The sequence below is a fragment of the Pleurodeles waltl genome, chromosome 3_1 (genome assembly GCF_031143425.1).
Source record: "Pleurodeles waltl isolate 20211129_DDA chromosome 3_1, aPleWal1.hap1.20221129, whole genome shotgun sequence".
NCBI classification, from domain to species: Eukaryota; Metazoa; Chordata; class Amphibia; order Caudata; family Salamandridae; genus Pleurodeles; species Pleurodeles waltl.
The window spans coordinates 1,716,288,001-1,716,310,817 of NC_090440.1; the positions used below are offsets into that span (position 1 = coordinate 1,716,288,001).

General features: G+C 44.9%; 1 protein-coding gene across 2 annotated transcripts in view; it reads right to left on the reverse strand.

Annotated features, from left to right (window-relative positions):
- UBE2F (ubiquitin conjugating enzyme E2 F (putative)) overlaps positions 1-22,817 on the reverse strand; it is a 1,010,525-nt gene that overhangs the window by 912,938 nt on the left and 74,770 nt on the right. For both annotated transcript variants that reach the window (XM_069225615.1, XM_069225614.1), the window contains one exon: positions 8,969-9,097. In XM_069225615.1, the coding sequence (XP_069081716.1) occupies positions 8,969-9,086 (118 nt within the window). In that variant the 5' untranslated portion in view covers positions 9,087-9,097. The remainder of the gene's footprint in view (positions 1-8,968; positions 9,098-22,817) is intronic.

Here is a 22,817-nt window from a genome sequence, read left to right on the forward strand (position 1 = left end):
TTCTGGTGGAAGAAGGTGGAGAGGTCGTCGCAGAGTTTTTGGGAGGGAGGGACGTCGTTGATGTTGGCGTTCGGGTTGGAGAGTTCCTTCACGATGCCGAAGAGTACTTTGCAGTCGTGGGCGTTGTTGTTGAGGCATTCTGTGAAGTGGGCGCGCTTGGCGAGTCGGATCCGTTGGTGGTGATCACGGTTGGCGTCCTTGAGGGTAGCAAGGTTGTCAGGTGTGCGCTCGAGGATCCATTTCTTCTTGAGTTTCTGGCAGGTGCGTTTGGAGGTGGTCAGTTCGTCTGTGAACCAGGCTGTTTTTTTCTTTCCTTGGTTGGCGGTGGGTTTCTTGAGTGGAGCTAAGGTGTTGGCGCAATCGAGGATCCATTGATGGAGGTTGATGGCGGCGGCGCTCGGGTCGGTGGAGTCGGGTGGTGGGTTTTTGGCGAGGGTGCTGGTTAGGTGGTCTTCAGTGACTTTTCCCCAGCGGCGGTGAGGCGGTAGGGGGATGCGGTGGTGTTCGGTGTTTTTCTTGAAGGTAAAGTGGACGCAGTGATGGTCGGTCCAGTGGAGTTCGGAGGTGTGGCTGAAAGATGTGGTTGCTTGAGGTGAAGAGGGGGTCAAGTGTGTGTCCGGCGATGTGGGTGGGAGTGTTGACCAGTTGGCGGAGTCCGAGGATGAGGAGGTTTGTGGTCAGTGATGTGGTGTTGGCGTCGTTGTTATTTTCCAGGTGGAAGTTCAGATCTCCCAGGAGAATGTAGTCTGGAGAGGCGAGGGCGTGGGTGCTTGCGAGGTCGGAGACGGTGTCGCTGAAGGGGGCTCTTGGTCCTGGGGGGCGGCATATGAGGGTACCTCTGAGGGTCGTGTTGGGGTCCGTGTGAATCTGGAAGTGGAGGTGTTCGGCTGTCTTGAGAGTGTCGTCCGTGTGGGTTTGGATCTTGAGGGTAGATTTGTGGGCGATGGCTATTCCTCCGCCGACTCCGTTGGTTCGATCTCTTCTGGTGATCTTGTATCCGTCCGGTATGGCGATGGCGATGTCAGGGGCCGAAGAGTCGTTCCACCAGGTTTCGGTCAGGAAGGCCACGTCTGGGGCGGTGGTGTCGAGCAAGTCCCAGAGTTCGATGGCGTGTTTTCGTGCGGAGCGTGTGTTGATGAGGATGCAGTGCAGGTGGTTTGCGTTGGTTGTTGCTGGCTTCGATGTTCTGTTGCAGGAGAAGTTGCAGGTGCGGCAGGAAAAAGGTCCTTTGGTGTGCTTCGGGGTGGCCAGGAAGCACTCTGTGGAGGGGCCGGGGTTGAGGGCGAGGAGATCGATGGCAGAGTATCGGAAGCCGGAGTTGTGGGGGGCGTGAGGACCAGGGGGGGTGGCGTTGGGCGCGGTCCAGGCGCAGACGGGCTTGCCTCTGGCGCGCCAGCGGCGCGGACGCGCAGCGCCAGCCATTAAGAAGGGAGGGGGGAGGGAGGAGCAGCTGGGAGGCGGGAGGGAGCGGCGAATGGGGGCGCGAGGGGGGCGGGGCCGCAGGGAGGCAGCGGCAGGGAGCAGAGAGCGAGGGGGAGCGCACAAGGGGCGAAAACACCAAAACAAGGCACAAAAAAGTCGGGCACAATTTCCAAAAACAGACACAATAAGAAAACAGTCACAGAAATACACTAATGGCACAGAATACTATCGGGGACACAGCAATCAGAGGGGCACAACGGGGGCAGAAGCGCAGGAGGCGAGGCGCTTGAAAACAGAAAAAACGCACTACAGGGCGGCGAAAAGTGGCACAATCAGAAGGGGCACGGCGGGGGCAGAAGCGCAAGAGGCAAGGCGCTGAAAAAAGAAAAACACTTACAGGGCGGCGGAAAAAACGGCACACGGGTCAAGTGAAGCCTCGAACACGCTAGCAGCAGCGTGGGCGGGGGTCAGAGGCAGGAGACAGCAGGTTGGTGCTGCGGACGTGGGGGGTGAGCTCTAGACCTAAAACAGGTCAGAGGTCACTCACTCGCGACGCGCAGCGCCAGCCATTAAGAAGGGAGGGGGGGAGGGAGGAGCAGCTGGGAGGCGGGAGGGAGCGGCGAATGGGGGCGCGAGGGGGGCGGGGCCGCAGGGAGGCAGCGGCAGGGAGCGGAGAGCGAGGGGGAGCGCAGAAGGGGCGAAAACACCAAAACAAGGCACAAAAAAGTCGGGCACAATTTCCAAAAACAGACACAATAAGAAAACAGTCACAGAAATACACTAATGGCACAGAATACTATCGGGGACACAGCAATCAGAGGGGCACAATGGGGGCAGAAGCGCAGGAGGCGAGGCGCTTGAAAACAGAAAAAACGCACTACAGGGCGGCGAAAAGTGGCACAATCAGAAGGGGCACGGCGGGGGCAGAAGCGCAAGAGGCAAGGCGCTGAAAAAAGAAAACCACTTACAGGGCGGCGGAAAAAACGGCACACAGGTCAAGTGAAGCCTCGAACACGCTAGCAGCAGCGTGGGCGGGGGTCAGAGGCAGGAGACAGCAGGTTGGTGCTGCGGACGTGGGGGGCGAGCTCTAGACCTAAAACAGGTCAGAGGTCGCTCACTCGCGACGCGCAGCGCCAGCCATTAAGAAGGGAGGGGGGAGGGAGGAGCAGCTGGGAGGCGGGAGGGAGCAGCGAATGGGGGCACGAGGGGGGCGGGGCCACAGGGAGGCAGCGGCAGGGAGCGGAGAGCGAGGGGGAGCGCACAAGGGGCGAAAACACCAAAACAAGGCACTAAAAAGTCGGGCACAATTTCCAAAAACAGACACAATAAGAAAACAGTCACAGAAATACACTAATGGCACAGAATACTATCGGGGACACAGCAATCAGAGGTGCACGGCGGGGGCAGTAGCGCAAGAGGCAAGGCGCTGAAAAGAGAAAAACACTTACAGGGCGGCGGAAAAAACGGCACACGGGTCAAGTGAAGCCTCGAACACGCTAGCAGCAGCGTGGGCGGGGGTCAGAGGCAGGAGACAGCAGGTTGGTGCTGCGGGCGTGGGGGTCGAGCTCTAGACCTAAAACAGGTCTTCATTCAATCTCACAAACTCTCTACACGCCTTCCGCTCTACTTAAAATGTCAGACGAAATATATAGGACATAAAGACAAATGAGTCTTGTGTGCCAAGGCAATGACACTGTGACACCACTTACGATTGTACAGCAGCTTCAACATATACATTATCATTTTGACAATAATTAAAAAAAAATGCAATATTGACGAATGACTTATGTTATGTAAAATACTGACTATTTTCCAGCATATCAGCACTTTGTTTCCATCACTTCTATAGGGAGCTTAAAGTGTTTTTTACTGAGGTCTATCCAGTAGTAATAACTCGTTTGGAAACAGCCTTTCCCAATGTCATAATCCGTACCTCTGCTTGAATACTACTGATGTCACTGACAGAATTACTGGATTAATTTCCAGAATTATTGGATTAGAGGTGGCTTTCCTGAAGAAGGCGTTGAGTTTGCCAAAACGTGCGTAGAGACAAAGAATTTAAGCCACACATATTGTCATGTTAGAGAGTAAAAAAAAAAATAGCCAAAGGAAGGAACATAGTTGATATCTTATATAAGGAGAACTTTGTCAATGTGTAAAAAATATTGCATTTTTGGTAATTGTTCAAAAACGTATCAAGTATGAATTGAAGCTGCTATACGATAGTAAAAGATGTTACAAAGTATCATGGCCTTGACACGAGACTCGTACGTCATACTGCGTCTGTCATTTTAAGTAGAGTGGAAAGTGTGTAGAGAGTTAGGGAGTCAATGAAGGTGAATGCAGCATGTGGATGTGAGTATGTTTTTTTATTTAAAAAAATGCACATTACTGCATGTTTTGATTATGTTAAAAAAAAAATGATTGTAGGAGGCTGGATCAGTATGGGGTGTACACCTATAAGTGAGGCACCATGTACTGAGTAGAGGCAACCTGTAGTGATGGTGTAGGTGGCTCTAGATAACCAGAGCTCTCATAGGCGTAAACTGCTGGCAAAAACCACACAGGTTAGTCAGTGAAGTATACACAGGAAAGAAGCACACCAGTGTTAAAAAAATATGTAATTTATTATCACACACACACACTCTAAAACTAACTTTGGTATACCTCCTAACCAGAGATATGGTCATACAAAAATATATGTCGCAAAATTTAAAGTAAAAGCATAAAATAACATAGGACTCCTATTGGGTGGGGGCTAGGGGGGAGGGGGATTGTTAACCCGTATACAAAACACATTGAATGAGAAAATCACCTCCAACCCACACTACCACCGAAGGACCCTTAGAACTGGTGAAGCCCTAAAACCCCAAAGGTAAGTAGGCAGGATTCCCCAGGCACCTGTGTGCAGAGTAGAAGTCTTGAGGCACTGACCATCGGCTAACATGGGGAAGTCGCAGTTGGATTTTTTGCATTTTAGGACCCTTCCCAGAGGACCACGAGGAAACCTGTTGGGACAAGGGAGGTTTGACAGTCCTCCTACCCGTGGATACCCAGAACAGTGGAGTACCTACAGGTGGAGTCGTATCGGAAAGGCCCATTGAAGTCAAAGGGGATTTCTGTTGTCCAGCTGCTGTTGTGACCCGTGGAGCAGGGTGGGGGAACTCAGGAGTGGGTTTCAGAAGAAGAGGATTTAAGGAGAGAGGGGACAGAGTCCAGACCACCCAGAGGAGCCCAGGCAGCGCAGGAGGGTAATGCCCACCCTTCTCAGTGATGGTTCCTGAAGGGCAGTGGATGAAGAAGTGCAGCTGCGGAGTCCAGGTGATGCAGGAAGACTTCAGGAGTCATCCACGAGCTGCTCCACTACCGCCGTCAAGTTGCAGAGGGGTCAGTGGTCGGTGGGACCACCAACAAGCCTTCCTTGGCAAAAGCAGGGACCATTGCATGGAGTTTGCAGGAGTTGTGGGGTTCAGCAAGGTCCAGATGACCCAACCTTGGTAGGAAAGTCAGGGCCAGCCTTCAGCAAGCAGGAGAGCCAGCAGGAGAGCCAGCAGGAATCATTGGAGCCCCCAGCAGGACCCTCTTGAGCAGGCACAGGGAGTCAAAGGGAGGCCTCAGCAGCACAGCAAAGAGGGATGCCCACATCGCAGGAACTGCAGAGAGGGAGTCGTTCTTTGGAGCTGGAGAGTGCTGGAGGCTGGGGATTCTTGGAGCTAGAAGGTCTTCAGGTTGAAGAGACAACAAGCCTTGGCAATGACAAGCAGAGGCAGAGGACAAGGGTTCCAGCCAAGCAGCTCCAGCGAGGGACCACAAACTTCCCAGTTGCAAGGAAGATATGTCAGACCTCTGGAGAGCCACAGACAACCACCTGTTTTGCAGAGCCTTGTAGAGTCCATGGGACAGCAGAATCCACAATCTAGTCGTTGTTGAGGTGCCTGCAGATGCATGGGAGGGACTCCTTCACTCCAAGGGAGATTCCTTCAGGCAGAGTCCCAGTAACTCTAGAAGATGCACAGCCACAGGCCTGCAGAACTTGGAAACAAAGCAGAAGTAGGAGCCCTCCGACTGGTTACAGTCTTGCTTCTGGTTCCAACAAAGAACACCTGCGGTTCCGGTATCCAGGTTACAGAAGTGTCTTGCAGAGAGGACTTTCAGACGGTTCCTGAATACTTGCAGACTAATCTAGGGTACCACCTTCAGGGAGCCCCTAAGTAACTTAGGAAGGGGGGTTGGACACTTACTGCAGTGACCAACCTGTCAGAGGGGGTGTGGGATGTCATTTAGCTGGACTAACCAGTCAAGATGAGCAGAGGCCCCCAGGAGCATCTATTTCAAAGATGGCAGAATCAAATGGCCACCTGGCAGAGCTCTGTGTACCTCCCTAGGTGAGAAGCTGGACGGGGGTGGGGTGGTCATTTACCTGTCAAATGTGCCCTTCAAAGCAGTCTGGTGGTGCTCAGAGGCATCTGTACCCCAGCCCAGAGACACCTATTTCTAAACAAGCTGTGGTCACACCTCTGTCCCACAGACAATACTTTATCCTGCCTTCCCTGCCCAAGTTAGGCTCAGAAGCAGGAGGTCAGAACAGTGTATTGGGTCCACAGCAGCACGGGCTGGTATGCAGACCTTGTAAGGCTGTACAGGCAAACAGGGAGGATCCCCTAGGGAACTCACAGAGGTCATAGTATTATGCAACTAGCACTGTAATAGCTGTAACTGCATGAGTCCAACATGTTTGATACCAAACATGCCTATGTTTGGTAAAGACATTATAGTTGGACCACTTGTGTTGACCAGTGTCCACTGCGTACCTTAAGATGGCTTCGCCGCACTTAGAAACCCCAGGGAATGGAGTCTGGGGTTCGTAGGGGCATGTCTGCTCATACAGGGGTGCGCTCACACTTAGAACCATGCTTCTTGCCCTTGAGTAAAGAGCCTACCTTAGGGGTGACTTACAGGGTAAGAGTGCAGTGATCATGAAATAAGGAAAACCTTCTATCTAGAGTGAAAAGGTGCATGCACTTTTTCAAACAGGATGCAATGGCAAGCCTGTAGTCACAGTTTGCATTGGCCCTCATGGGTGGCACAATACATACTGCACCCCATGTGGGACTCTTGGTGTACCAATTGTCTGGGTACCCAAGTACCATATACTAGTTAGTTACATGGTGCACCAGTATCCCAATTGTGGGGTGCAAATGTTTCCTTACAACTAAATTTAGGGGAGGGAGCACAGACACTGGGGTCCTGGTTGGCAGGATCCCAGTGTACTACAGTTTAAACACACTGACACCAGGCAAAAGGAGGGGAGAGGCTAACTTTGCCAGTAAGGTGCTACTTTCCTACATTGACGATCAAAAAATACCAATAAAGATATACAAGGGAATTTATTCTGAGCCATATATAGTAATTTACTATATTGTATTTTGAATATATATGGTTGCCGGGGTCATTTGGACACTGTATTTTCCCTGCCCTAGGAAACTGTATCCATTAGCAGAGGTCCCTTTTCACACAGGAATGTATACCCAATTGGTTAGAGGGGGGTCAGGAGTCACCCTCCACCCAGTGCTTGCTTTGTAAAAGAGTACCAATGCCCAAAGATCTGCTCAGAATCCTGCTTTCAGTGTACTTAAACTTCAGCCCGCTGAATACTAAGGCTGGTAGTCTTAAACCACCTCATGACTCTTAAATCTACTACCAGACACTCCCTACCCTTTATCTCACTCTTGCTGGTTTCCTGCCTTATCTTGTTGTGATTTTTTTTTTTTTTTTTCTAACCATCTTGCGCTTCCTAGTTTTTCCATTGTGTGAGTTTCTCTCTCGTGCTCTCTGTAAATATCGGACAAGGAAAAATAAATGCTGGTACCCAAATATGTGTGTCACTGGATCCCAACGGCAATCCCTTTCTCACTTTAAGAACTGCCAACAACTATTAGCTATATCCCAGCATTAAGTGTGCCACCTCCAGACACTGACTTGAGAACACTTTCGGGTCCAGTGGAAGATCAGAAGAAAACCGAACCTGCTGTCTGACTTGAGAGGAAGCTTGAGTGACTGGAACAGCTGCCTCTTGTACCCAGGACAAGGTGGAGTCCAAGGGTCACTTGGCTGACCTGTGTGGCTACAGGGAGACAACCAACTGCAAGAGGCCTTTTCCAGGAAGTACCCAGCTGAGTGGCAACTGAACCTGGACTAGACCCAGCTGTATTTTTGACACCCTGCATGTCTCTAGATGCCCTCCCTGAGGTCCTGAAAGGCTTTAGAAGTGTTCTCCTATGGTGGATTGGGACTTAAAAGACTAAGTCAGAAGGTAAAATCTTTGACCAGGATGAACCTGGTTGGTGTATGTGACCACCACTGCATCACAGGCAGACTTGAATTGCACCCAAGTCCCGATCTACCTCAACAATAGACTATCTTTGTCACTTTATGCTTTTTGGCACTATTTTTCCTTTAATCTTTAAAAGCTCATATCTTTGGTTCCCCTGATTGGATTTTGTCAATTGTTTAATTAAATTATACTCCATAATTCTGATTGGAATTTTTTATTGTTTCGCATTATGACTTTGACTGTTTTGTGACTGCATAAATAGTTTACACATTACCTCTAAGATAAACCTGTCTGCTCTGTGCCATAATTTCCAGGGAGTTGAGCTCAGGTTTGTTTAGAGGCTTTGAGGGTGCACACTGATAAGGGTTGTGATTATTCCTTGAGGTGTGTAGTCACCCACCCCAAATAAACAAAATCAGTTAACACAAGTGGGAAAAAGTGATATACGAAGGATCAAAATATCAAGAAACGTAACAGCAGCTCTGTCTACTTCATACAAATGAAATGTGGTATTACATCAAGATCATGGGTAATGGGAGCTAAATCTCCAATATTTTCCTATCATGAGAGGCTGCTTGTTAAACTTGTTTTAATCACCTCTCTTGCAAGAAGGATCGATGCAAGGGAATATACCCACTAAGAAAATCCAACCTGCAGAACACGTATTTAAACAATTGAAACATATTCCCCTCAGCCTGCCCCAGTTGTATGTCTCACAGAACGGCAGTGGCTGCTCTTAAAATGGGGACACTATCAAGGGATCTGATGCTGCCTTGGATTTTCTTGAGACAGGTTAGTTCTGAGAATTTCGCTTAGCCAGGGCTTCACATTGAAGGCTGTCAACATCAAAACTGGAAAAAAACATTATAATTGAAGAAAATGGGACGATGCAAAATGATATGTAAAATTGCAGTACTACTGGGTGAAAAACCGTTGTAAAAGGTATCTATCCATCTAATCTAGGACATTAAATTAACCATGCTTGTTTTCTAATTGTAAAATTAGTGTGACATGCATGCATATACTTTGGAAAGGTGAGCCAGAATGAGGCGAGTTCAGGGGGAGGGGTGTGGGGGGAAGGGAATACATGAATTAAATTCAAGCTGCAAATTCAGAACCCCAGAACTGTGCACATGCAGGGTGTGGACTGCCCTCCCCCACTCCCTAAATCAACCAGATAAGCTCTTTGGCTGAAAAGTAAAGTTTGTGTACCTTTCACAAGAAGTTTATCTCTAATAGACACTCTGCGAGTAGAATCAGAGGCTGGGCTGGATGCACGAGTTCCTTTGACACCATCTTCCCGCTTCAGTTTGCTGGCCAGCGTCAGCATTACTGCTTCACCTACCAGGGAAAGAGGTAAAGTAAACTTGGTAATTTGTAGTTGTTCATAAAGGGCTCTCCATCTCTCCACCCCCCTCAATTCAGACAAGTGATGATAAAATTAGAACACGTTGCAGTTTTTGGTACATCAAAATAACATGTTGTCTGGAGAGACAGAACACTTCAGGATAGCTAACACTGTTTTATCACAGTATTTCTCATTCGACTAATGTACACAAAAGTGTAAGTGGAAAAAAAGATCATTAACAGGTCTAGGATTTCAAGCTTCTCTAAGCCCCACTCGTGGAGGTAGGTAAAGCAATGCAAAGTGTTTAGAGACAGTGGATACATACAAAAACAATGTGCATATCAAAGCAGTACTTAAAAGACTCGACAGTACAGGCTTGGACACATGCTCACTACGCCGGTGCTGCAATAGTACACATTAGGTGCTGCAAAATGTCTTCAGGGTTTATGCAGATAACGTTCTTTCATTTTTTCAGTTTGGATTTCTGGGAGGTTCACTGGTATAGTTAAATCTATCGTTGACAATGTCCGGTTCTTGAATTCCTGCTGGGCATATCGAAATCTTAGCTCAGTCAAACTGCTGGTGAAGACCAAAGCACAGAAAACTGGCAGATATTGCCACTGTCCCTTTTATGGAAAGCAGCACTTTTAAAAAATGATGGCACTACCACATTTCTCGTATGTGCTACAATACGCCCCATACTTCGTTCCCTCACTATACTTTCAAGCAATAGAAAGCGAAGCTCGCACACTACTCTGGGATGGAGGGGCACCAAGAAACTGATGCAAACTTGGTATGACGGCGGGATTTCCCTACCAGATACAGAGAAATATTACTGGGCGGCACAGCTTGTAGGAATTAATCAATGGGTCATTCTACCAAGGGTGAACCAGCTTTTCGTATAAACAGACGTGATGTAACGAGGGGGAGTTCCCTGGGGCCATAAACAGAGGTAAGCATAGCACGCTCAACCCCACGGCAATCACGCTAAAACTCTGGCACATGTCAACAAATGCCCTGGTCTGGCAAGACCAAATTACACAAGCCACACCCTTATGGGACTCTGTCAAACTGAGACCATTGAGGGATGAAGGACTTTTGACAAAAGGGACCAAAGGCATTTCAAAAGTAGGTGACCTATGGCAGGAGGGAGTGGTGATTCCCTTTACACAGTTACAGCAGGAGCAGGAGGACCAGCGGGCTCCTGGAGAGACTATCGCTACCTACGAATTCGTCATACACTACGACATGTGTTGTTGAGGGGGGCGAATTTCCCTGAAGCCTTCCCAGTTGAAGAGACTGCTGGACGACCCAATGTCCAGACAGGTAATCTCACTGACATGTCACAAAGTGATAAACAACACCCCTGATAACTTGACCAAGTTGTGTGAACTATGGAAGCGTAAAGCTAGAGGCGGATGAATGATCCTCAGCCCCAGCCTTTCCTCGAGAGGTAGCCATAAGGTAAAGATTTCGCTTAGTCCAACTCAAGATCCTGCACAGAAGCTACTATGAGCGCACAGTGGTGGAAAAAAATGGGAAGGGCATGGTCCGCTTTGTGTTTGAGAAACTATGGCCAAGTCAGGCCATTCTTCTATATGATATGGAACTGTCCTGTCATTCAGCAAATTTTGGGAAGCTGTGGTTACTCATCTTAATGGGATATGTGGGTGCAGTAGAGAGATATCTGATAAATGGTGTCTCTTGAATGTATGGCACGATTCAGACCTAACAAGAATGGATCAGATTTGGCTTCCACCAGGTCTGACAGTTGCTAAGCAATATACAGCTTGCCTCTGGAGGGCGTCACAGCTATGCGACTGGGTAAGGGATAAGGTCTGGTGTAGGACTGTGGGACGTACAGTTTATAAGGGCAGGGGCTGTCCCCACAAATGGATAAAGATTTGTGGGAAATTGAATGAATATAGAGGAGTACTTTTTGTGCCCCATTAGAGAACACCACTCGCACAGGCCAACACAGAAGCACTTAGCTATTAAATGTATCAGATGTAGCGGGGGAGGAGGGAGGGCTGAAGAGGGAGGAAAGCCGGCTACAAATGAGAAATCACATTTTTAAAGACTGTGTTGATGCTACAATATATTTCTTTTATGATTCATGCTTTTGTCTTTTGCCATAAGTGCAATAAAGATATTTATTGAAAAAAATATATAACACTGAAAAGAACGTGCACATTTTCCTGGATGTAAACGATGTGAGGTTCAATTCACGCTTCTTAGAAAATCAAACACCTCTGCTCATTTTCTAGCAAAATGCAACGGTAATCGGAGGTACAATACAGTAAAGCTTGTTCAAAGCAAGAATGGAACTCCACTGGTTCCACCTAATGGTCGGAATAAGGTTCATGGGTGATTCATTTCAATAAAATGTCATGTCCTCTACAACAGATGCCTTTAAAAAGTGCTTTACCTTATCAGCTGATGCGCCGTTGATAGGCAGCCCCAAATACACAAGGAAACTAAAGAGAAATAACTGAACTATGCACTCAGAAAAACACAGTACAGTCAGTTACTATCCACTTTTAGAGGGAAAAAAAAAAGGTAGAACATCCTCCTGGGTAACGAGAAGCACAAAAAATGAGCTATTCAATGAATCCTAACTAATCTAAAAACAATACCTACACATGTATCTCCTTTATCTTCAGTGTCAAATCTGAATGATGAGAAAACACATGTAACATCCTGCTGTTCCATTGCCTTTGAACCATTTTCTTGCTATTTTTCTTGCCAGAAACATACATCTTACCCACTGTATGAGGGTGAGTCAGGAGGAGTCTAGTGCAAAAAGATTATTCTGGTGCAATTAGTTATATCAGTAACAAAGGTTTGTGCACAGTAAGAAATAAATAATTAATGTGGAGCACTTGGGAAGAGGCTGGATTACACAACTGCTCCAGTCATAACAAAGGCGAAGAGTTTAAGTGTATTTATTACATACTTGCGTCTGCGTGATAGACACAGCTATTGTTGCACTCTTACACCTAAGCGACACAAACGTTACGAAGATTACTATATACCATGTGACTGAATATAGTGGAATTCTAAGGTGTTGTGGTACACGAATATGTATGCTTAGATGTATGCCTGGCGTATGGTAAGAGTCCTTGGTTGGGTAGCTTGCATATCATTAAGTGATGTCCCACTTGGGTAGAATTCTCCAACATGCCCTGTTAGTTTCATGCTGGATGGTTCCAACTGCGATGAGTGTACATTATTAATTAAATACGTGACCAAGTAATGACACAGGGTAATAGCTGCACCTCTTAACTAGGGGCTGCCTTGTTACTGCTGGAGTTTGTCAGACAGGACTCTTACTCATTCATTCAAGTACAAAGCATTTCCCTTGTTTCAAACGCCTTTTGCTCGTCTGAGATTACCTTCACTATGATGGGAAAAAGTAACTTTGTATGTTGTGTTGCTTGACTAGTTTAGATTATTTCTTTTTTTTTTTTAAATACTAGAGTATTTTTAACAAGCACTCTGACCTGTTGTAATCTATCTGTGGGCTTTTAACCACACCCACTGCACACCCATCACTATCACTTGTTCATGGGCTTGCCTTTAAAAAATCCCTTATCATTGGTAAAAGCTTTAACCTTTGTCCCTCCTTAGCCCAGTTTGGTTAATGCCTTGGACAATGACCCTATTTCATGGATAATTGCACATTTGCCAATACGTTTGACTGCAGGCAAACTTATTTTTCCTTCTGTGTTTTTCGCGCTTATGTTAACGGTGGCCGTGGCGCTTTGAATTGGCTCGCTTATGTCAACTGTTTAACTTTTTATTTTCAATTTAAGTGGTAAGAAAATCCAGTTAGGAATTTACACCGTTAGCAGCTCTAACTCGAGCAAACACGGGACCCATTGCAGTTAGCATGTTATCTTGACAAGTAAATGTAGGCATTAGATTTCACCAACAAAGAAAGGATTCCTAAAATCAAAAAAATATTCTTCCAGTTGGAGGCATGGTAATCATTTCTATCTGGAAAGGTTACTTCTTGATCATTGTCGGAGCCATAGTTCAAGAAACCATCCACTGTCATTTCCATTTGAATCTGCCCAGTCTCAAATGATTAGGTCACTTAAGGACCTTGACATGGAGAAACTCTACCACCAAATTCTGACAGCAGAGGGGCTGTACTTAAGTTTCTATGCAAAATGATGCTGAATTTTAATGAACCATTAGATATAAAACCAAAAAATATATATATATCAAAGAACCAACATTATTACACAAAAGCCATTTTGCACTTCCATCACCCTTATGCTTCAGAAGTCCAAGGACAAAATGAGGGAATTTCGCAATAAAAACAGGAGCTTTTACAAATTTAGGAATAATGAGTGAATTTACAATAAAGAAGTCTTGCCACTGTGACTAATATTATGCCCCGATCTGATTCTCTTTTCATCCCGTTTACTTACACTCGAACCAAGTCAATATTCTACAAGAATGATTAACTTTTAGCTCAATAGATCACATTTCCTAAAGCTGGCTCACTTCAGGACGGCTAATCTCCTCACAAAATTGTGGTGTGCATTACGGTTCTATCAATCTATCCACTTATGCTTTTTAATCTATATATGATACTGCTAATATTGTCAGTAGCAGACAATATGGCTACCCAGGAGTACATAAATGACTGCAGATTTCTATTATATTTTCATATATTAAAACATAAAAATAAGTCCACGTTTACTGCTCTAGTCTGAAAAAGCCCATCTGCTCTGAATGTCGACTACCTCGATATGACATATTAAATATCTTCATGTCTTTCAGCGTGTACATTTAGAGCTACATTCTCAGGATATCAAAAGCTGCATTTTACCAACTCCACCTCCTGAAACAATGGAAGGCTGCCATTTCAAACCAGGATTTTTGAGCCATTTTCTAGACCATTTTTTTTCCCAAACTTAAAAAGAGGAAATTGCATTCTGGTGAGCATATCAAGGGACCTCACTTGCATTAATAAAAGCATAACTCTACTTAACTGTCCATCTAGGAACAGGTAGAAAGGGCCAGGGCCTGATCTAAACTATTAATTTATCTTTGAAACTATACCCCGACTTTCAGATAATGATGGATATCTGCTACATAAACTTACACTGACTTAAATAACCAACAGCACTCTTGGCAGACAAACTAAGAATGGCTAGTGAATTCAAAAAGTCTCACCTAAAACAAATCCATGTCTTTAAATATCCTTAACCTCAGGACACGAATACTCTTCCTTGAAGACATGTGATTACCATTGAGAAAGTGTTTTTTAAAGTCCATATTTTTGTACATCAAATAATGAGTATTAAATTAATTTTAGGTCCGATCCAGTACACAAATGATGCATTAAAATAGTATTACATTTGAAACAGGTTTATTGCTTTAAAGGGGACATTTAGCCTTTGCTGACGAAAATAGGTCTCTAGGCCTATCCAGGTTAAAGTGGTAGGTGCCAGATTTGTGCAGCATTTCATTGTGTGCTCTGCCAAGGAGACATAGGGACAAACGCAAGAAAGGCGATCCTCTTGCTCACATGCATATTCAAATGGAGGACAGATGGGTCCAGAGAACCATCCTGACCCTGTGAAACACCATAAAGTGATATGTTGCATATAGGGCCTGAATCACACTTCTGCACCTGGCTGAAGTAACAGTTAACAAGATGGCTACCTTAAACGAAGGTATGCTGCAGGACGCAGATGGCTCGTGCATCAGCCTGGTGAGACTTGAGTAAGGTCCCAGGGGTGGCAGGACACTGTACATCGACCGGATATATTTTGCTCACTGTCATATGCCTCCTGACAGCTGCTGTGGCTGGGAGATACATTTTGCAAGCATTCACCGATCCAGCATCAGCCATGAGACACGAAAGCTGAACATGAAAACAGACTGATGTTTTTAGTCAGAAGCGTATGACAGAGCTACCAGCCATGTGCTCTTAGACTCTGGGGTTCAAGTGAAGAAATGCTGACTGCTACCTAAACATCTGGTTTGTTAGAGTAAAGGACTAGGCATTGAGAGGTCAACTACAGTACAATGCACTTAATCTCTTCTTACCCTCATTTCTCAGGAGACCACTCTTCTTGGAAATGTGACGGTGATGAACAATGTGATTCCTCTACAGAAGGTGGAGTGGACCTGGGTACTCTAAGATCTCTGCACACCCCAGACTGCTAGGTCTTCAGAGAACTCCAAGACTAAGAGGTTGCATAAATGCATATTGGAATGTTAAGGTTCAGTCCATTTTAAGGCCACTGCACAGTGAAGTGGGACCTCCCTCACCATCCAAGAAACCTAACAGCTGTTGAGGGGTATGGCAAAGGAGCTTATAAAGTTCAAACCAAGGGTCTGAAAACTGGGATTGGGGATATTATGAAGGAACTTCCACTCATGCAAGAACAAAAGATGCCAACTGTGGGTGCCTGCTCTGGTCCCACTCAATCCAATCCACCCAATCAAGCTTCAATGTGGGAGAACACCAAGTCAAAACACCTGTTACAGTGTACACTACCCGAGAGCCACAGAAAACAGGTAACGTGACCCCAAGTTTTAAGATCTATAAGACAGGATGGTGGTGGTGTTTCTTTTAATAATCAACACCATGGATCCCAGGACTAGAGGCCGAGGGGTTACTCGGTCACAACAGTGACAGAGATCCTGTCCAATGAAATATAAATCCTCTTATACCCTCTGCTATTTATATTTCGGTGGAAGGGATATCGGTCATCGTTATGACAGAGTAAGCCCTCTGCCAAACTCAAAATTAGGTCCGAAGCCTTCAAGGCCAAGCTGATTCCCTTCACCTCCAACAAGTTTACAGCCAGAGATCTATACACTCCGTCGCACAAGACACTGAGGGAGAGCACCCCACAGTGTGGACCCCCTCCCATATTCTGGGGAGCCTGTGGGGAATGCAAGCTGCAGTCTGACAAGCTGGAAGACACGTCAGAGTTTGTAAACATGTCCACAATGTTTCAGGGTTACAAGCAAGGATGGACCAGATAAATAAACTGGTCAACCTGCATCTGTTGACTCTACGAGGCGCAGTTACACAAGAGGTTTCATGCAAGGTATCATTTTAATACAGGATGGTCAAATCTCAAAAAACTCTTGAACCACTGAGCGGTCATGGTTTGCTTGGTCAAGATATGAAAGAGTGCCTGGTTGAAGGCAGTTACCTTCTCAGAAGGAGGAGTGCTCTTTGCCAGCCTGGAGTCTAAAAATCACCCTCTGAAATTAATCCTTCTGTAAGTGAGCAGAAAAGGTTTAAGGTAGTTCAAGAGAACTGAAGTTTGTATAGAGTTTCTAGCGTCAGGTTTGAAGTGGACTTTACACAGTCTGTGGAAATGGTTCAAAATAGGCAACTGTCTATCTAGCTGTAGCAGCGAGCATTTTGCCAACATCAGACAGCCACCACAGAACCCAAGACGTATGACCCAAGAGGTAGCAAGGAGACTAAACAACTTGGTAGCCAGTGTTCCCTGTAGGGTGTGGGCGTGCGCACCCTCCCTTTTCCAAGCACTCAAACACTAGTAGTAAGGGCACACGTCATTGCCAGGTCACCGTCTGCATCACCCAAGAGCGTGAAACTGTTCATCGATGCAGAGCTTAAAAATCTAAAAGCACACAATGCTGCAGGACAGGACAAGTAGTGGCAGTTCAGTTGGAGACCTGTGGAAAGGAGCAGATCACTGTGGAAGGGGACACCATGCGATTGCGAAGATTAGTGTTCTTACACAGTGCTTTGGATTCCAGCAGGGTATGGAGTTCAGAGCAGCCACTCCTACATATGCCACTTGTTCTGTTATTATCAAGGTTGGGGCAGAATCTGTGGCATTCCAAATGAAACGGTGTTTTACAATCAATCACGGCTTATCAGCAAATACTCACTGTTACAGCACTGCCCTGTGGTTCCCACTGTCACCAAATAGGTTGGTGCAGTACAATGGCGGAACCCGTAGCAGGTCAGGTTAAACGCCTCACCTCAGGCCCTCTCTAGGAGCTCATGGGTACTGTTCACCTTCAGACTCTTGACTTGGGAGAAAAACCTGCTACGGGTTCCAGTGAATTGCATAAACTGCGCCAACCTATTTGCGGACAGGTGGATCCACTGGACGGTGCTGTTTACAACTGTACACTTTTTGTTCACTTGGTTTTGAGCACATCGTAAGACCATTGCACATCGTTAGGGCCTGAGGAAAGCCGCAAACCTCTTGTGAGGGTGACAGGCAGAAACACCTCCTTTTTAAATGTGAACAGACCGGTTTATCGAACCTGTGCTGTTTATCCTGACCCAAAGATGCACAAATAAACTATTAGCATACTCTGTAGTTTGTTTTATCACATACCACTTCTTTTTCTTTCAGATTTGTGTTTTTTCATATTAGTTTACACTCCGCCCTCTCACATCTTGCTCATCAATATAGGTTTCAAGTACCTCTTAAAAAACATCCACAAGATCTTCCCTCTCCTAGTGGAAAGGGGTTGTAGCCAGCACTGTGATTAGTTATCACGGGGCAAGAAGGTTCCCTATGATGAAGCATGCCACCTCTATGAGTGAGAGAATTCGTCCTATAAAGAGGATCTCTATCATAGCTAGGCCACGTCGCAGACAGTTTTTTTTTTGTTATTGTTTCCTCTACTTCTCTTCCTGCCTTAACCATTCTGGCAACAGACCCGTATTTTTTAGTCAAAAACTTTGGAATCACTGCTCTAGAGCACATTTAAAAAGTGCTTTTCCCTTTATATTTCTTCTCGCATTGTTCTAGGGCTGCGTTAGTGTTTCTTGACTAAAGTAAACACAGACGGAAGACTCTTGCTACAAATGATTAGAGACAGTGAGAGGGCTGAGGGCACTGCACTGAAGAGTGCCGCTCAGTAAATCTGCGCAGAGAGCGCAGCCATCTGAGTGAAGGACCAGCAGATGGAGTTCAGTGGGCGAGTGTTGGATACTGCAGCAACAGTCTCCATCGTGAGGCAGAAAGAATAACCGGGCTGATTCTAGGGCAACGCTTTTGAAATTTTGCATAATTTGTGTTCAACTATACTTCTATTTTGCATCATTTTTATTGTGCAGGGCTATGTCGATGCATGCATTTCTTATAAAACTATTTCTTAGAAGCTACAATGAAGTCGGGCAGTGGATAATCCAGGCGTATCCACATTCCCATACAGCTGTAGTAGCTCTCGTCACTTCCTCCTCCATTACTGCTTCGAGAGAGGCTCTCGGGTGCATTACTACAGTAACATTTCGCAATGGTTCAACCTTCTGATTCCTGTTTTCTCTATCTGGGGTTTAAGTGCCTTAACAGATAATGTCCTAGGGGTGTGCCAATACATCCCAAAACTCCTTTAATACTTTATTACATGGAGTAATGTTTGAGAACCAGAAGTCCTTCTTGTGCCCCTTCAGGAGGGGGATATGTACTTAGTCATTCTGAAGCCCCCCTAAACACATCTGTGTTGCTGGTTAGAACTCTTAGTACCAGAGGCAAAAGCCAGATTTTTGAATTCCTACAAATCCAATCTGGGGAAAAGTGATTACCAATTGCATAGAAGGAGTGTGAATAAGTATTCCTGCCCTGTCCCCTATCTGGGTGCAGGAATGGCTTTACAGCCCATGTAAGAAGAAGCTTCATTACCTTCTACAGCTGTTCCTGGGAAACTAACCAGGGCCATGATAGCCTGGAGGGTGAAGGCTGTGTTAAGGAGCCCCATGCTTTTTTGGTGATCTTATCAGTGGCAAGCCTTCCTCAGTTGCATAAGTGGGCCTCCTGAGACCATGCAGAGGCTGGAGTAGTGTCTTTGCAGTTATCAATCCATTGTCTTTGCTTCCTAAGGAAGAGGAGGAATTAACTCGATTCTTAGGTCAAAGGGATTCCCTAGTCTTGAACAATTGGAAGATGTATGCTAGTTGGCATAAAGAAGGTCCGGGCGGTATTGCTTTGATAGCACTCAGCAAATTGCTGTGGTTATGAATGTTTTATTGTTGGAGGACCTCATCAGTGATGGGATGGAAGTTCTTCTCAATGAAGGGGGCGAAGGCGCAACCGACAATCTTTGGTAATTACTAATTCTCACCTAACCTAAGATTAGGAAGCAGTCTTGTTTACTTATTACAGGGTGAATTACACTTTACTGTGTACAATGACAGTGCCTGCTAGCACGTTAAGTGGACCAAAGTTGCAATCGTTTTTCACTAGCAAGTAAGTGGTGACCCCCTCACAAAAGCTACCAAGGGAAATATTGATAGTACTGTATTCAGTGTCCTGGGCTTCACATCATTAGTATGCTCTTGTGGCAGTTAACAGATTGTCTCTTACATAAAATAATCATGACAACATTTTCCAATCGATGGCACACAGATTAACCTAATTGGAAAAGTACAAATAAAGGTCAGTTGTATAAACTATGTGATTAAAAAAAGGCAATTCTAATAGAGTCAGCCAAGTTTGCAATGGAAGAAACTACAATGAGGATCATGTATCACAAATATTTTGTTTGCTGCCCAATGGACCATAACATAAGCAATACAGTGTCCTCTTGCTCACAGGAACAATTTTAAGGAACATTTAAGGCAAAGTAAATTGAACATAAGGTACTGGAGCTGCTCAGATGAAGTGAAAATAGCTAATGCAGCACATTATTACTTTGAACGCTGAACATACTCTTTTTTCAAGATGACCGTTATTAAATGGCTTGGAGAATTACTGACAACTCCACTGATGGAAAGAGTAGGACCACTATCAACTTAAGAATTTGAAAATGGAATAATCACAGTAACACTGAAGGTACAAGACAGACTAACAATCCCCTAATATAAATTAATATATACGTATGTAATTATTTATTTATAAGTGTACTGAGGAGAGTACACAAGAAGGATATTGCTATACTGAAAGTGTCTTAGATCACAAATCAAATACTTTCTTACTTTTAAAATAGTCTAAAAATAAGGCACTAATACAGGGAATTGTAAGGGATGTGGGCCAGGATTATCGAAGACAGCATATTCAAGGGTTACAATATTGTGATCAGAAAATCGAGGGACAAAGTGCGAAAGTGCATACAGATTTTCTATATCTAACTCCACATTATGTACCTTTGTGATGATGTATCAAGGTACATATATGTGGATTAACAATAGTAAATCCATTCCTTCCCTTCGGCACTTACCTTCCATATTTTGTCCTTTGATATTCTGGCCATTATATTGTGACCCTTCAATATTCTGCCTTCAATGTTCCCTACCACAAACCTCTATGGTCGTGTATAGAATCTCTTCATTCCGAGGTCAACGTGAGTGAAATCACAATTGCCTTTTAGATTACATTCCGAAAGAAACCTTAGGGGAGGGAAAACTTGAATCGCAGAGGAATTGCTGCTGATATTGTGCTTTATTAAAGACTATCTTGTGACTAAATCAGATTATGACACTGTTGAGTGGGTGTCAACATCAAGAGAGCCCTAGGCAGGCTTTTGATTGGCTGCTTCTTGAGCAAAAAATATGTATCAAATGTTATGAGACAGTGGAATACTGTGAAAGTGGGAAACAGAGGACAAAAAGTGGATAAGGTCCTTCATGGTCCCTTTTCTATCTCTTGAGACAGTTGCGGAGCAGAAATCCCAACTATTGTTTGTATAATAGCCTCTCTCAGAACGTATCACTTATGAGAAATGATCATGCAGTGTAATGATGGTCACCTAAGAATAGACTCAAGAGATAAAGTATCCTCACAGATCAGAGACTATGAACATGTCTGGCATGTCTGCACAAGGCCACCAAAGTTTAGGCAAACCAGAGCGGCAAGATTATATAGGGAGGGGGATGAGGGAAGGGGATAAAATTAACTTCTGGAAAAAATGTTCTAATAAGAAGAACATTAATTGTCACAAAGTGAAAAAGTTATTTTATTCAAGAATATCGGAAAACTGAAGAGCCTGTGTTCTGAATTCCTCAAAGACCGGATAAAAAGAATTGATATCCACTGCCACTGGTATGCATGCTGGGATTGCAGGGCCTCTTGGCTGCTTTAAAGCAACACTGCAGCTTTTCCATTTCACAAGATGTGCATTTGCAAACATGTTTATTTTGCTATAAAAAGGCAAGGTTTGTTTACAGTTGGGGAAATTAATTTTACTCTGTAGCGGAAGTGTTTCAAGACCTCAAACATGTGCACAGACATTCTAATGTAGATGAATAGTGACAATTTAATGATAGAGCTCTATGAGCCCAATGTACAAACACCCATTCACAAGTCAGAATGTCCATTTTGCACAGAGTGATTAGCAAATAGGTGTGCAACTTCTTACGTGACCAACATACTCCTAGGTTACATCGCAAATTGTCACAAAAACACCTCCCCATGAATATTAACTGGGTACATCACAATCTGAAAATCTCCATGATCAGCAGTGAATGCAGATGCTAACAAGGGACAGCAGACCTCAGTACCTATATTTGCGGTCATCAGTTTTTTCTTCTAAAGAAGCCATTGTCCATCAAAAAGACAACAGCTTCTGTTAGGAAAGACGATGGAGAGCACAGACGGTGGCCTGCAACCCAAAATCGAGGATCACAAACCATTGGCATCTGTAATTTGTAAGTAGGAGGGAAATCCGTTTATATGGCCCCAAATATTAGCAATTCAGAAATGGTTGCAAAAGCCAATTCGTGAGTTGCAGGGCTGGAGGTCACCAAAGGGATTTGTGTATTGGGCCCAATAACATGAAGGCAAAGCTGAGTCACAAAGGAAAATCAGAGGTGCAAAAAGAAAAAGCATCAAAACGAGCATTTTCAATTTATACACAATATTCGTGAATTAGAAGTTCAAAATAAACTTGCTCAATTTCTTCAGCAATACTGACAGAAAATCAAGCAGTTGCACTTCAATAAACATTGCAGTCAGCAGAAATTAACAAGCAGGGATTTCTAGTCCTCAGAGGCGACTTCAAAGTATCATGGCGTTGAAGTAAATAACAGAAGGCAAAGGCAAAAAAAGGTCATCAGAACAAGGTCCTAAATAAAAACAAAAAAACACGTCTCCCTGAACTATAATGGATTTGGCTCTACTAGTCCCCTTTTCCCAAGCAGAGTAGCTCAACTGTGCACAACTGCCAGGGCTTCAACTCCCACATATCACTGAGATGTAAATATTCCTCAGATTGCATTTATCTATTTTGTATGGGCTGCATTTCGTCTATTGCTACCATCAGCATGACATTTACTGAAAATGCTACCTAACGAGCACTGGCAATGCCAAAAAGTCTGGTTTTAAAGGAATGTTGTATGGTAATCTGAAGCACTACAAGTAGACAGCATTGGGAATGCATATGCACTTGGGTGGAAGCAAGGATCTGTAAAATAATATTGACCTAGGTTATAAAAAGGTGGGGTGGAAATTGCATGGTCAAGCCAGACCTAAAAATCAATGTAGCCATCAAACATAAATGGGGCCAGGAAACAGTTTCAGAAGGCCTCGTAAGAAAGGCGAGAACTCCCCTTTCCTACGAGGCCTTCTGAAAGTGTTTCCTGGCCCCCGGGTGCCAGAAAACACCACTAGACGCCAGGGATTTCACTTGGCGGGGTCGTCCCCCTCGGAAAAAGGTAGGTGCCCCCCAGGGGAATTGTTTTCCCCCCAAAAAAATAAATAAAGAAATAAATAAAAGGATAGGGGTCGCCCGTGGGCAGGGCAATATTTT